General features: G+C 48.3%; 1 protein-coding gene across 1 annotated transcript in view; it reads left to right on the top strand.

Moving 5' to 3' along the window:
* The window catches only part of BFSP2 (beaded filament structural protein 2), a 106,762-nt gene extending 93,795 nt beyond the window's left edge, over positions 1 to 12,967 (top strand). Inside the window, exons 5-7 of the mRNA XM_004716000.2 lie at positions 1,445 to 1,576; positions 10,347 to 10,570; positions 12,732 to 12,967. Coding sequence (XP_004716057.2) covers positions 1,445 to 1,576; positions 10,347 to 10,570; positions 12,732 to 12,735 — 360 coding nt within the window. The 3' untranslated portion in view covers positions 12,736 to 12,967. The remainder of the gene's footprint in view (positions 1 to 1,444; positions 1,577 to 10,346; positions 10,571 to 12,731) is intronic.
* The last annotated feature ends 3,129 nt before the right edge of the window (positions 12,968 to 16,096 follow it).

Here is a 16,096-nt window from a genome sequence, read left to right as displayed (position 1 = left end):
TTTAAGTGGAGAGGAAATGTTTTGAGAATGATGAGGGCAATGAATGTACAAATGCGCTTTACACAATTGATGTGTGTATGGATTGTGATAACAGTTGTATGAGCCCCTAATAAAATGTTTTAAAAAGAAGAATAAGAATAAGAAAGACCTGGCAATCTATTTCCAAAAAGCAGCCACTGAAAACCCGTTGCCATGAGTCAGGTTCAACTCAACAACTGGGATTTCGGTTTGCTTATTGGTTTGTTTGTGCTTTAAGCAGCAAAGGCTGGAAGAACCACCTTTCGATAGGAACATCTTAACTTGTGGTTTCTTAACCTGTTGGCTAGATTGGACTAATTTTGCGTAACTCTATAAAGCCGGGTTCACCAGAAGATTCTAAGAAGGGAAGCAGTTTTGTCCCCTAGTCCACTGGCTCGTAGATATCCCATCAGACGGCAGTAAATAAAATGACCATGGCCTCTCCTGCTCTCCTACCCCCCACAAAGAAAGGGGGTGACCATGACCTGCTCCCCTTGCCTGTTGTGTGTGCTCGGAGGAATCAGAAGCACCCCACCTCATTCTGGGGAGAAGGCTGCAGCCATAGCCTTTCTCCTTGGATTCACAATGTAGCCAGACTGGTTTTCAGAAAGAAATGGCAGAGATGAACAAATAAGATAACTCCTTATGTGAGGGAAGTGTGGGGCAATGGGCACTTTCTTACAGGGCTGGAAGGAGTTCCACATTCTGTGGAGAGCTCTCTGTCTGTTCTTTGTCAAAATGATAAATGCACACCTTTTGATTCAGCCTTTCTTCCCCAGGAACTTGCCCTACAGAAACACTCCGTGTGGGGGGGGGGGGGGGGGGGGGGGGGGGGGGCGGGGAATCAGGAATGCATGAGGCTCTTTGTTGGATTGTTATTGTAACATAGGGAAAGGCAAAGCCAGGGAAGCAATCTAAGTGTTCGTCCGCAGGGGACTTCTAAATCAATGCCGGTACTTCCAGACAAGGCAATACGATGCAACAATTTTTAAAAGAAAGCAATGGATGTCTACATACTGAAATAAAATCATTTCTAAGATTAAATGATCCTAGGAAGGGGACATGATTCGCTCTCTTCGCTTGTAAAGATGTTAAATATTTCTGGAAGGAGGTACAGGAAGCTGGAAACCAGAGAAGGCGGTTATTAGGGTATAGGAAGGGAAGGAGGTTTCCTAGTCTGTGTTCTTTAGGAAGCCTTTTCAATAGTATTTCATTTACATGCATCATCTACCCCAAATTAATAAATATTGTTTACTAGTTGATGAGGGGGTCTATAGAAAAAGAGGGATTTTAAATCAATCTGCTGGATATGTTTCTCCTTAAGCAGAGGTGGTGGAGTGGTGGTTAGAAGAGAGGAGAGGACAGGGCAGGATGGAAGCTCCTGACTCATGTACCAGGCTATATACTGAGATCTGAATCCCCACAGCAACATGTGGAGGGGACTCACATGGCCCAGAGCCAAGAAGCGAAGCTGGCCACTGCCCTCAGAGTGGAGTTACACGACACTACCAGCCAAGTGCAGAGTCTCCGGGCCGAGACGGAATCCTTGCAAGCCCTGGTGAGTGGATTGGTTTCAATTTTAACCATTGGGGTCTATGGGTTCTAGTCATATGGGTCATCGTTTGCAAGGTGCCTCAGTTTCCACCTGCCTTGAGATCTAAAACTCCTCTGTCACCCAAAGAACATCGGACACTGAAGCACAGCAAGTGCAGCACACACAGGCTGCACCTGAATGTTGTCAGGCTGCTGTGAATGTTGCGCACTAGAGACCCACAGCTGCCCTTCTCCCTGCTCCCAGCCAAACAGAAAACACCTGCCCAAGAAGTTAGGCCCCGTTCCTTGCCCTCAGCCAATGACTGACTGACTCAAAACTAAACCTTTTGCTAGTACCAGTACAATCATCCCAACTCATAGTGACCCTCTAAAACAGAGTGGAACTGCCCACAGGGTTTCCAAGACTGTAATCTTTACAGAAGCTGACTGCCACATATTTGTCCATCAGAGCAGCTGGTGGATTTGAACTGCTGATTCTCTGGTTACTGCAGTGTGCTTAACTGCTGTGCCACTGGGCTCCTTTGACTAACTGCTGGGGGTATTTAAAAGCCCAGACCACTTGCCTCAAAGTGGAGCCAGTTCTATGGTACAATTCACACTCCAAAGTGCTCCGTTGAATCTGACCACTGTCACGCTTCTAGCTTTGCTCCTGCCCGGATTCTATACTGCCTTCCTTCTGCCTTGTGCCCCCTTTCCCTGGAACCCCTGTCTCAGGTTGTGCTTCTGGGAACCCAGGCTCCTCAGACTCATCTTGCAGTATTAATAACAACCATGCAGCAAGCCGCTCTCTGAGCTCTGAAATGGACTGAAGTTCCAGTAGGGTGTCCACAGAGGTGAATGGCCCAAGGAGCTAGAGAAGCCTGTTTTTAACCACACCGTCCCTATCAGGGGTTGTCAATATGAAGGGAGGCTTTAGTTCTGTAGAAGGTGCGATGGCGTTGGAGGAGAGGCAGAGACCAGCCAAACCCAAAAGCAGAATCTTTGATGTGGCATAAAACATATGAAATCATTCACGACAGATTATGAAGTAAGCCCAAATAAGCCTGTACGTACCTTGTTTATTGAGTCATCCAATGCTGGGGTCCAAAACCATGCCAGATGCCCAATACCATGCCAGATGCCCCCTCTAGGGGATCATCTGTACTGCTTCTAGCCACAAGCTTTGCGGGCACAAGTGGGAGGAGGTGAAGGCGCTGGTTCGTGTAATCCTTGTGCACCTAAGACTGTCTGGAGTCGAGCAGAGCCAGAGACCCTCTTTCCTGAGACCACGTCAGCTTCCTTGAACAGCCTCAGTCTTAGGGAGACTGAAATACGAAAGCTTGAAAGGTCCTGCTCGCTCTCTTCCACCACTCCCCATCCGTCCTCATCTCATTGTCCCACCCTAAGTCTCCTCCAAGACCAACCCACCAGTCCCTCCTCCCCCTAGAACCATGGTATGCCATCAAGTGAACTGCAGTGAGCTTCTGGATGGTTCTCCTCAGAAACAACTTTTTTCACCCTATGTTGCCAAAAGCATCTCACTGACCCCCAGGCCCTTTCCTTCAATCATTCTGCAATTTGGGCAGGCTTCTGCTGGGGTTGGAACATGTGAGGATGACTTCTTCAGCCCACAAGTCTCATGACTCAGCTGTGCACCTCTCTCCCCACCCCTGTCTTCATTTCTCTCCATGTAGCTTGCTCGGGCATCATGGCAGAAGGATCTTATAGTAACTGGGTTTCTGTTTGGGGCATCTGGCTTCCCTCAAAAGAAACAAAATGCTACAAAGTCTGCTCTTACCTGGGCTTGAGCATTACTGATACTACATTCGGCTGGCCAAAGCACACATATGACCAGCCCCGTTTCAGCAGGTGTGTTAGTCTGAGTAGGCTAGAGAAACAAATCCATGGACACACACATGTGTATAAGAAAGAGATTTATATATACAAGAGCATTTGAACATTGAGAAAATATCCCAGTATGGATTGGGATAACAGTTGTGTGAGCCCCTAATAAAATGTTAAAAAAGAAAAAAAGAGAGAGAGAAAATATCCCAGCCCAGTCCAGATCAAGTCCATAAGTCCGATATTAGCCCACATGTCCGATACCAATCTATAAAGTCCTCTTCAGACCACGGAACACATTCAATGACCCCAAATGTAGAAGCTCACAGGCCAGTGGGTAAAAAGTCTTTGGATCCATGGCTTCTCTGCTCCAGAGGTCTGGTTGCATCAGGGTAGGTCCATGTGACTTCTCCAACTTAGGGCACTAGCATAGTTCCATGTGTCTTGTCAGCTGCAATGTCTCTCAGAGAGAGAAGTGGCTCCTGCCTCCAAGGAGGAAGTACTGGATTTCCCAGAATTCTCAGGAGAAGGCCATGCCCACACAGAAGCCTCATTGGCTATGATCTGATGACAAGCTAGACTCTACCCTTTCACTCTTAATCCTGAAATATGACAAACGGTTATATATCTACCACAGCAGGAGAGAAAGAAATGCCACTCTCGATGGGGCAGGAACAAGATCACATAGAGGAAGAGCAGAGAGGATAGAGGAAATCGAAGTTGCCTATGGAAATGTGGAGGAGCCCTGGTGGCAGAGTGGTTATGCATTAAGCTGCTAACCACAAGGCCAGCAGTTTGAAACCACCAGCAGCTCTGTGGCAGAACTATGAGGCTTTCTACTCCCATAAAGAGCTATAGTCTCAGAAACCCACTGGGGTAGTTCTACCCTGCCCTATAGGGCCACCGCAAGTCAGATTCGATGGCAGTATGTTTGGTTTGGGTTGGATGGAAATGTGATCTGACCCTGGATCATAATAGAAATTGCCTCATAAAGGTATCAGAGTAATTAATTAGATTATGAATGGTAAGCCCTTAGCACAGAGTGAGCATTCAAAAAAGGATATCTATTATTATCTAAGAAGCCCTGATGGCCCAGTGAGTTATGCACTGGGGTGCTAAATGCAGTGTCAGAGATTCAAACCCACCAACTGCTTTGAGGGAGAAAGATGAACATTTCTTCTCCCATACATATTTATTATATCTTTGGAAATGCTAAGGAGCACTGGGTCAGAATTGATTCTATGACGGTGGATTTGATTTGAGGGTTACTCTCTAGAGACCCTGGTGGCACAGTGGGATAAGTGGGACTGCTTAACTGAAAAGGTGATTTGAACCCACCAGCTGCTCTGTAGGAGCTCGATGAGGCAGTCTGCTTCCATAAAGACTCACAGCCTGGGGAACAAGACGGAGCAGTTCCACACTGGTCCCCAGGGGTGCTGTGGGTCAGAATTGACTTCACCAGTGGAGGAAGAGGGGGAACATGAGGAGCTGATACCGAGGACTCAAGTAGAAAAAAATGTTTGAAAATGATAATGGCAACAAATGTCCAAATGTGCTTGACACAATGGATGGATGGATGGATTTTGATAAGGGTTGTATGAGCCCCCAATAAAATGATTTAAAAAATAATGATTGATTTGACAATAGTGGATTTGGGTTTCATTATTATCTATAATTATAGATACCTTTATTTATGCAAGGATAAATGAAAAAAGGAGCCCTGGTGGCATGATGGGTTAATGCATTGGGCTGCTAACTGCCAGGTCATCAGTTCAAACCCACCAGCTGTCCCAAGGGAGAAAGCAGAGTATACTCCCATAAAAAGTGATAGTCTCACAGTCCCTCTCAGCAGGGCACAGGGAAGGGATGATAAAGCCAGGATTCGGTACAGCACTGATGAACCACATAAACTATCCTCCAGTTCTTTAATATTTCCTTCCCTTACAACAGTTTTTATCTGTTTTACCACAATAATCGTGTTAGATTTGTGTATGTGCATTTGTGTACTTAAGATCATTTGGCACATGAAAGCCAAGATAGATAACACTTCAGAAATAGTAACGGAAGTAATGGTTTCCTGAGGGTAGGGGAAGAGGGTAGGAGTAAGAGTGGAATAGAGAGCGGATAGTATTGACTGTATAACCCCACTCACTGGGATCAAACAACAGAATTGAATGTGAATGGATATACTGGATTGTGTAAGGTATGTGGGGGGGTGGGGGTGGAAAGCTATTATAAGGAAAATAATAAGGGTTCCTGGGGGGTTGGGTGGAAGAGGGAGTGGATAAGGAGGAGCTGATATCAAGGAGTTCAAGAAGAAAGAAAATGGTTTGCAACTTATTGTGGTAGCATTGTTTAATGGTTGATGTGATTGAACTATGGAATGTTATAATATCTGTAAGAGCTCCCAATAAAATGATTAATTTCTAAAAATGTTTAAATGTCTTAAGTGATAGTCTCAAAAACCCACAGGGATAGTTCTGCTCTGACTTGTAGGGTCACTATGAGTCAGGATTGACTCCATGGCTCTGTGGGTAAGTAAAAAATATTGCTACCAGGGCTCCAGTTTATTCTCAATAACGTGTGTTTAGACGTGTGTCTATGACCAGTGGAGGGCTGCAGACAAGCTCTCTCAATCATATTCTGGTCTCAATATGGTAGAGAACCTTCCCAAAAAAGTCTAATCAAAACAGTGGCTTCCTGGGGAATCTGCTGGGCTTGTTAAATTCAGGGCAGAGAGGTCAGCTCAGAAGGTAATGGTGACTTAATTTGGCGGGAGTGGGGGAGGGAGGAATTGCAAGGGGATAATGTTGATAACTTTTCTCAAAAGACACAGTAAAATGATGGCGATGTATTATGCAGAACTTTTCAGCAAATGGAAAGCTGCTAGTGGTGAGAAAAATGCCCAGAAAGTTGTGCTGTACTACAAGCATTTCACTGGGAAACCTTTCCCGATCCACCCTACAGCCCTGATTTTGCCCTTTCAGACATATTTTTGTTCTGAAACTCGAAGAACATTTATAAGAAACATAATTTGAGCCCTTGAGGAAGTCTAAGCTGTTCTTGTGATGTGGTGTAAATCAAAGAGTGCACAATTCTTCGCGAGGTGTATAGCTCGAGATAAAAGGTCATCCAAAAACAAAACCAATAACTTCACATGCTGATATTTTTGTTTAGTAAAAGTTTTGAATGATTTGTAGCAATGCTTTTTGACTTACTCCCTCGTCTAGATAAACAGATACTATAATTATCATTAAACCTAATTAACTCTCTATACTCATTCGATCTCTATATAACATCGATAATTGTCATAAAATTACTCTAATGACCACGAGTATAGTAACCCCAGGTTGGCATCATCAGCCAACTGGTCACCTCACTTAAACTCCAGGAAACCTGGTCTTGTTGGAACAAAAGTAGCTAACACTCACCTGCCAATCAGAAGACTTAGAAGTCATGGCCTCCTGGTGGTGACCGGGGCTCAGGATGGTCTATTCGGGTCAGTGGGCCTGGAAGCCCCAGGATGGAGCAGAGACTCAGAGTAGGCAGCAGCCCTGCTGCAGCTTTCAGACCCCACCACGACCACCCTTCTACTCTGAGAAGCAACCCGTGTGCACGGAGGCCCCTCCAGCTTATGCAAGCTCCAGACAGCTGAGCTGGCAAGGCTTTGCCAAGAAGGTCCGGTTTATATTGGCAGTCAGGCATAAATAATCAAATAATGGTGTTCTGTGTCAGTCAACACAAATCAGGAATGTCACCTGAGGCCAGAAATCACACCCCAAACCCTCAAACACACTGCCATCGAGTTGTTTCCGACTCACAACAACCCTCCAGGACAGGGGAGAACATCCCCTGTGAGTTTCTGAGATGGTAACTCTTTATGTGAGTAGAAAGCCTCATCTTTCTCCCGTGGGGGTTTCGAATTGCTGACCTTCTTATTGGCAGCCCAACACACAACCACTCCCTATTTTCCCTTCTGGGGGGTGTAGTCATTCAAGGAAGTCCCTTCAGACCTCCAGAGCGCTGGGGAGTAAGTGTGCCTCTGGGGTCTCGGTTCATCTGCCAGTATTCCTCATGTCTTTAAATGCCTCAGCCTAGTAGAACTGCTGTGGGAGCCTAAAGATAATCACTCAAGCTCACCACAGGTCTGTGAAAGCTAGGTCTCCCCTCCTTCTGCCAACATATCAGGGGCTTCAGTGGGGAAGCTGGACTTGGACCCTGAGGATGAGGAAAAGCAGTATAGGACCTATTGTAGGCAATGAGGAACACTGGTGGCATAGTGTTCTACGTTGGGCGAATTGCAAGATTGGCGGTTTGAAACGACCTGCTGTTCCTCTGTAGGAAGAGCCTCAATCCAGACACGGCTTGCTTTTCTTTCTACCGGTCATATTTTGTCTCCCGTAAATGTTGGGAACCTAACTCACCATCCTCTTAGCCTATGGAACTAAAGAAGATTTAAATAAGATGTTTATAAAAACAGACTGGGGACCGGATGCTACGGCCATAGTTTGCCAACCACTAATGCTTCACACACTCTTCCTATTCAGTGAGACCCTCTCGCCTGTTAGGAATGCCTGCAGCTGCAAGTAAGAGAACCCGGACTCAAATGGCTTATGCAAAGAGCAATGTATTGGTGTTTGTCACATAACAAGAGTGAGGTAGCTACAGCCAGTGTCTTATTTCCATCTCTATCCCTGCCATCTGGGATCCTCGCTAGCCTGTTGGCAGGTCACCTCTGACCCGCCAAAGAGCTGGTGTTCTGCCGTGCCCTGCGTTTGACTCTGAAGAGGAAGAAAAGGCAAGGGATGACAAATTGAACTAGGCACACCCTCCCCTCCCATCTCTGTCGTTGTTTTTTTTATTAATAAAAAATGAAAAGTATTCCCAGGAATACGTCTCACCCTGCTGATAAAAGATTTCTACCCGAAAAAGGAAATGAAGATGATTTAAATATGTTTCTACCTGCTTAACAGCAGCCAAGACTCCAATCGGATGCACAGTCACCATCTTCCGGAAGGACACTCGTCAAAAGCACTCGCTCAGCCGGCACAGCCAACACTTTGGTTTCATCAGCATTTGAGCCTCTCCGATTGAGAAGGACGTGTGTTTGTTTCTTACGTGTTACGTGAAAAACCCAACGGCTAATCTGTAGCTGCGGCAAAATTACAGAAATCTAAAAAATATTAAACACAGATGCGTGGTTAAAAACAAACAAACCACTAAGATACAAATAATGGTTCTGTCCGTGCGGACTGTTTTTGTCTTCTGTTTTCAAAACTTTTGGCAAAGAGGTAATGTGGCTTTTGGAAAAGAAAGTGTTTAAAGATTAATGTTTGTTTGGTTTTTAGCTTTAAATTCTCAAGTGGTGGTGGAGGGGGTGTTTAAAGATACACATGTGTCAGACCTAGAATGCATGGGCTTTGGGAAAAAGAAAAGAAAAATAAGATGGTGACAAGCTCTCCTGTTGAGCGGGAAGATAGGTAGGTAAGGTAGTACTTGTAATCATAATTTAAGGGCTGTCAATCACCAAGCACGTGTTCTGTGCCAGGCCCTGTTGTCTGCACTGTGGTTGAGACCTGGTCCTTTCCCTCAAGGAGTGCACCATGTGATGGAGGAGAACAGCCCCTAAGCAACCTCAATCTACCGGGAGAAGTTCAAGGGCATTCAGAGCCACTGAAGCCAGCAGAGGGGCTAGTGGGGGTAGGGCAAAAGCATGTCAAGGAAGGTTTCCGGGGGAGGTCACCCCTGAGTTTGGCTTTAGCGGTGAGTAGCAGTAAGTCAGATGAGTACGCTGGAAGGGATGGAGGAAGATGGTGCCCGTGCAGGAAACAGCACGGACCCATTGAAAGCAAAGACTACAAAGGCCGCCCCTCCTGCGAGGTGGGCAGTGAAGATGGAAAGATACTGGGGACCAGTCACGTGTCCTGTGCTAGGGACCCTGGGGAGCTGTGATAAGGCCGACGGGGAGAGCAGACAAGGCCAGGTGTGGACTGGCGGCCACACTGTGGCCGCTGTGCGGAGAAGCGGGAAGAGAGCCGAGGCTGGGGGAGCTGAGTGAGGCAGCTAGAGTTCAGCCTGGTGAGGCAGACCAAGTGCCCGGTCCGGACAGCGGCGGCTGCGGAGAGAGAAGGGACAGATGGCAAAAAACGTCGCCAAATAGACATAGATGAAAATACAGCAACGATCGAATTTGGGCAAGGACAGCAGCCAGGGACGCTTCTTCACAGAGGTTAGAGCTCAGGTGAGCTCACCAGCAGACAGGCTAGAAGGGGCCAGCAAGTTGACAAGGAAGCTGGCCGCTCTGTCTCCGGCATCTCTGAAGTGGCCGTGGGCTGTCCGGGAAGAAGTTCAGTAGCAGGGAGATCTAGTCCCAAGAAGCCACTGGAAAGGAGTCAGCCCTAAAACCCAGTCAGACCCAGTGAGCAGCAGCCTCAGCCTGAGACTGCGATTGGCATGGGGTCTCCGGGGCCCCCGCAGGAAGAGTTGGGTTCTCCCTAGAAGTTGGGGTGTATTTTCCAACTGCACTGCCCTGGGAGGGATGCTGGGGGCGTCGGCGGGTCGGCGGGATGATGACAGACTTCGGCAGTGCAGAGAGAGGCCCTGGAGAAATTAAAGGCAGGAAAGGCCCAGAGGCGGTCTTGGAGAGCCAGACTTTTGAAGAAACACCTGCAAACGGCCTCGTTTTCACTTGTTTCCGCCATCACCACTTCCCACCCCTAGTATCCTCCCTTCCTCCCATCACAAAGATCACTGAGTCAGACTCTAAGTACAAAGCCTGGCCTCTTAAGGACACAAGATTCTCCCTCCCTGCCAGCCACGTGTGGCCCCTGTCAGCCCCACTTCATGGCAAGGCCCCTGTGCTGGGCGGGGTCAGTGTCAGCTGCCCGCACACCTCCCTGATCACCGCGGGGCCCGCAGCCCGCGGGTCTCTGACTGTGTTGGCTCTTTCGTAGAAACGAGGCCTGGAGAATACCCTGCGCGACGCCGAACGCTGGCACGACATGGAGATGCAGAACCTGGGCGCCGTGGTGGGCAGGCTGGAGGCGGAGCTCGGGGAGGTCCGTGCGGAGGCGGAGCTGCGCGGGGAGGAGCAGGAGAGGCTGCGGGCGCTCAATTGCCAGCTGCAGAAGGAGGTCGCAGCCTGCCATGCCCTGCTGGACAGGGAGGCGGACCGCTAGTGAGTTTTCTTCCTGAATTATAAAAGGGATACGTACGCAGAGTTGTCACGAGAATTGCTTTTGCAGCATATTAGGAGACTCTCTGGGGGGAGGTTGGCTGTTTGAACCCTCTCAGGCACCTCAGGAGAAAGGCCTGGTGACTTGCTTCCAAAAGGCGACAGCCACAAAAACTCTATGGGGCGGTTTTGAGTTTCATGCGTGGGGTCGCCATGAGTCAGAATTTTGTTTTGCTATGAACAATTAAGGTAAAAAGAAAAGATCTCACACACACACACATACACACACACACACTAGCTGTGTCCTCCCAGGCTTTTTCAACGTATGTTCAAATATACATATTCACAGACACACATACTGTGCATACAGTATAGGAGAGCCTCACCTTTCTCCTGTGGAGCAGCTGGTGGTTTCAAACTGCTGACCTCGTGGACCAGGCCTCCAATTAATGGTGCAAAAATCCATGCTCCTAAATTTTTAATATGCATTCCCTTCTCCAAAATATATATTCTGCTAAGGTGGAACCTGAGAGCCTACTGTTTTGTTTTGCTTTGCTTTTAAATTGTGGTTTGGGGGAAAGTTTTTCAGGTCAATGGAGAGCCTGTGTTGTTACCAAGCTCTGAGTACAGAGGGAATGCGCCATATTTATTAAGAGGCTCAGGGGAAACATGGACTAGGACTGTACAATGATTTCACAAAGGACCCTGGCTCTTTCTTCTTCTCTTGGTGCTATGTTGACATTTTGTCTTCCTGCCAGCACCCTTTGGTTACCAAACGCCAGCCACCGCTCCAGCCAGCACAGGCTCCTTGGTGGCCGCAAGGGGAAGAGGCTTCCGATAAGAGGGGTTTTCCCTGAGGCACTGCTCTCCTTTCTTGAGTGTGGAGGCCTCCCCAGGACTGCTTGACATTGACCAGAACTTGATCACATGGCCACACCTACCTGCAAGCGGGACTAGGAAATCAACCACTTGGCTTTCCCCATGGGCAGGAGCTTTGGTGGCATGTGGTGCTGAGCTGGGCTGCTAACTGCAAGGTCAGCAGTAGAAACCACCGCAGGAAAAAGATGAGGCTTTCTACTCCTGTAAAGAGTTACAGTCTTGCAGCCCCACCGGGGCCGTTCTACCCTGTCATTTAGGGTCACTAGGAAGCAAAACTGGGAGAAGGCAAGGGGTTTCTGAGTGGCAGCTGAGTTGGCCAAACCACAGGTTTTGCCAGTTTTTAATATATAGATATATATATGTATGTACAGTTTGGAGGGCGGAGGGGTGGGGTGTCTTGCTTATTTCATGGGTACGGATTCCAAGAACATATGCATCAGCATCGGGGCTTAACTTCCGTGCCTGCTCTTTCCAGAAATCCACACACAGATATTTATCATAGTTCTATATCTTAATATTGTTCCATGGTCCCTTCTATTGCATACATTGAATATCAGTCTAGAAGGTAACTTAGTGTTCTAATACTCCAACCCCTGGTGAGTCAGGGGAGGAGCCAAGGGTTCGGACTAGAGGATCCTTCAGTGATCACGCAGGGAGATAAAGATGCAAGTAACAGTCTGACCTTATCCTCCCACCCCCTCATGAGTCAGGAGAGAAGACAGGATTGCTCTCTCTTGATAAGGCCAGAGAGCCACATGGAAGCAACCTAACCCCTCCCTCCCTCCAAAGGGAAACTATGTCATCAAGCTCCTTTCCAACTGGCTTTTTATTGGATTCATTTCTGTTGATGATAAAAGCCAGATGTTCCTAACAACGCGAAGGTTTCAGATGCCGATGTGCATCTGAATAAATACACAAAGCTATTTTAAATGAACCCAGAAAGTCGTGTGCTGGGCTAAATATACTTTGAGTATGTACCGGTAGGTGCTCTATTGAGTGAGTGCCTGCTATTTGCCATTTCTCCCCAAGACTCTACCAGGACTGCACAATATCCCCATTGTATAGTCAGGGAAGCAAAGTCTTGAAAGCCTTTGTCATTTCCCCAAGGTCACACAGCTAAGAACCCTGGAGCAGGAATGTGAACCCCAAGACTGTCTTATTCCAAAGCCACGTGCATTCTCCAGGAATCAGCCGCCTGTCCTTTAATGCCATTGTGACATTAGGGATTGTGATCCCTGGCTGCTCTGACTCACAGGTGGGGTTTTTTGTTTCATTTTGTTTTTAGCTGATGGAGAAACAGGATCTTTTCATGACAATGCTGCCTTCCCACCAAGTGGCCACTGCAGCTGCTTGGGGAGCCACACCTTCATTTCAGTCCTTGCGGATTCCTCTGGGGACTCAACTTCAGCTAAGAAACCATCACAATCTTTCCAGAAGTGAATAGAGTGTTTCTGACTTAATTTAAGGAGCCTGCTGTGTGAGCCACCTCCCAAGTCTTTCCAAATAAATGCTTTGAGCGCAGTTTCCAGTCTGCCCATCTTGTTCAAATCACAATCAGATCTAGATGCATCTCGCTTTCCCTGGCTGGCCTTCGCCGAAGGAGCCATCCGGAAAAGTCCGTGAGTCTGAGGACATCTGCCTCACCATCCGGGCCCACTGTTCTTCATTTGTCATCATAAATGCGCAGCGTGGGCAAGCGCTGTGGGGGTGGCATTTTGCCAGTTTAGGGCCACAGTCACACCCCTGCTGGAGAGTGGGTGAGCGTGCGTGGGGCTTTGCCACATGTATCATGACAGGCATCCCAGAGTGCTCGGGCCTCTTCAATGTCCTCTGCATGCATACTGACGTACACACGTGTACACACACACACACACACACACGTTTCACCTGCTACTGGCAGTGGTCTTCTCACTCAGTTTAAAGGAGACTTCAGTTCAAGCCTGTGGGGATTCAGTAAACTGTGGTTGCTTACATCACTGGCAGCCTCAGAATTCCCTTCCAGGGTCCCTTCCCCAGCCCTCTCAGGGTCTGAACCAGCCAAATATAGTTCCTGCATCTGCCACCTACCCACTCGAGACTCCCCTGCCTTCTGATCAAAACCAAAACCAGCACCTGTGTCTTACCACAGGCTCTCAGTGCTTCCAAAACTAGGAGGGGGAATGGCAGAGGGGGGAGGGTGGGTAGCCGAAGTCTCTTAATTCTGCCCTCCAGCTTCTGTCAGCCCACCTGTCACACAGAATTACAGACCAGATACCCAAGCCGAGCCTTTGTCCTCATGAGCCGCTCATCCAGCTGGGGGGTGGGGGTGGGGGTGGGGGGGTGGAGCACATTCAAGCACCCGCACACCTGGGCCACCTCCAAATAGCCAAGTTGGAGGAAAACAGAAGAAACCTTTTTGCCCCTAAGGAAGCTTCAAAGAGAAGCCAGGCAAGAAATGGGGTCTCCTGGTTGGAACTGCTCCAAGCGGCTCTGCTGGGCTGCCCTGCAGGATCAAAGGAATTGTATTGACTTGCAGTTTGCATGAGACTATTACATAATTCAATGTACTGTGTGAGGCTGGGGAATTGGCAGGGCAGCACCTCACGCTGCATGTCAGAGAAGGATCCCTGGGTGGGCGGCCAGCAAGCCCAGAGCAGGGTCTCCCAGGCAGCCATGCATGTGGCTGGCAAGGGGAGCCCGCATGCGCCCTGCACAGAGCTTTGACTATTAATTTAGTTGCCCTCCAGCCAAAGCCTAACCCCCCAACAGACACAGCTGCCAGCTTGAAGGGTGAGGGTAGCCCAACAGCAGACACCTCGATGTCTGAATGGGGGGCAGACTACCCCTTGAGCAAGGTAAGCATGGGCTCAGTTGTGCTTACCTTACTCATGAGGTGCCCTTGTCCCTGGCAGGGATTGTACATCTGAACTGAGGCTTTGATTCTGTAGGAAGATGCTGTGGGTTTGGGAGAAAGACAAGGGCCAGCCATATGTAGTAGCAGAATCTTTGATGTGATGAAAATATGAGAATTTGTTCATGACAGATTAGTAAATAAGCACAAGGAAGCCTGTGCTTACCTTACGTACTGGGTAATCCAACTCTGGCAGTGCATTTTCCAGACGGTGGGAGCCATTGGAAGAGGGGGGAGTGGCTTTGCACAGGCTCCAAACTCTCCAGGAGCCGCCAGGTTATGCAGGCGCTGTGATCTCAGAGAGCAGCTGCCGTAAGTCGTTAAGTTAATGGTGCTTTGGCAGGAGAGCCGCCCGGTGCCTTCTGTTCTCGCCACAGCCTCTTGCTGTTTCTAATGAGGCTTCATTAACAGGTAGGAAAAGGCACTGCTGGCCCCCTGACTCCACTGGGGTCCTATTTAAATCAGGCATTCTCGCACAACATCCTGGTACAATTACAGTTTGGCAGAGACAGGTGGAGGGGAGGCTGCTCTTTGTAAATGTGTCAAGGACAGAAGCATTTGCTCAGAAGCAGATGAGAGAAGAGCTTCGGTTGACTCATCCTAAAGCATGGCCGAGCGCTATTTCTGGGCTAGACAGCCCCACTGGTCTCTGGCCTGGCTTCTGAGCGTGCATGGTCAACCCCTGCTGAGATTGGCTGTCAGAGATGTTTGCACCTTAGTTACCACCTCTAACACGTCTTAGCACCTGCAATTGTGCAGACATTTTGTGAATGCTGGGGATACCAATGGTTTCTGCCCTTTCACATGTAAAAGGATAAACAAAGTCACTCTGCCTATACACTACAGCCTACACAACCCTTCATAAATAATTCAGTGTGCTGTTGAAGACATGAACAGAAGACATCCCACTCTGATCTCAGTGGGTTTTCAGCAAAAAGCATCATTCAGCCCATGAAGGTCTCTGGCTGTCTCTGAAAACACCTTGGACATTCCCCTGTGAACCCTTACATCATCTTTTCCCTGACAGGTATGCAGTAGATTTTTCCCGGCACAGCTAGCCAACCAGGACCCTAGAAAATTCCAGGCACAGGACAAAGATACAGCAAGTTGACTTCAGCCATTCATCCAGAAAGGGCTGAGCCAGACAAGATAGATTATCTCTCTATTCTCTAGAGTCTACTGAGTTGAGCTTTTAAGCCCCTTCTTCTCTTCACAACATTCTGCCCTCTCCACTGTGCAAGCGTGTCAGTGGTGGCGGAGTCTCTCCTGCACTGACCTCTCCCTGCACTGTCCACCCTGCGTGTTACTCTGGCTCCAGCACCTCCAGGCACATACTCACACATAGACACAAGCCCCAGGGAGGACCTGGGGTAGAAAGTGAGTGACTGGTGTTGGAACGGCTTGGGCCACCTCGCTGCACTCTCTGCCCCACCCCCACTGGCCCTACCTACCTGTTCTCATTCATTTGTCCCCCTGGATAGACTTTGGCAGCTTTCTGTTCATGTCCTCTACCCGCCTGGGCCAACGTGGTGACCATTCCAAAGGTTCTTACACTGTATGTCAAGACCCTATATAGGGCCGTGTAACTCAATGTGGAGTCTCAAAAAAACTGGCAGTAGTAAAATGTTTCTAAATGCACAATGACCAAAAATTCATTCTAATCAAATCCTTTATGGATCCAAGTTCTGGCAGCACTTGCCTGTATTGCGAATTTCTTGGGTAGAAGGGGTCGCGAATGGAAAAGTTTAAGAAGTTCTGCC

Source organism: Echinops telfairi, unplaced genomic scaffold, assembly GCF_000313985.2.
Source record: "Echinops telfairi isolate 266 unplaced genomic scaffold, ASM31398v2 ScPeMD7_7422;HRSCAF=8460, whole genome shotgun sequence".
Classification (NCBI taxonomy): domain Eukaryota; kingdom Metazoa; phylum Chordata; class Mammalia; order Afrosoricida; family Tenrecidae; genus Echinops; species Echinops telfairi.
This window is presented reverse-complemented; position numbering and strand designations above follow the sequence as displayed.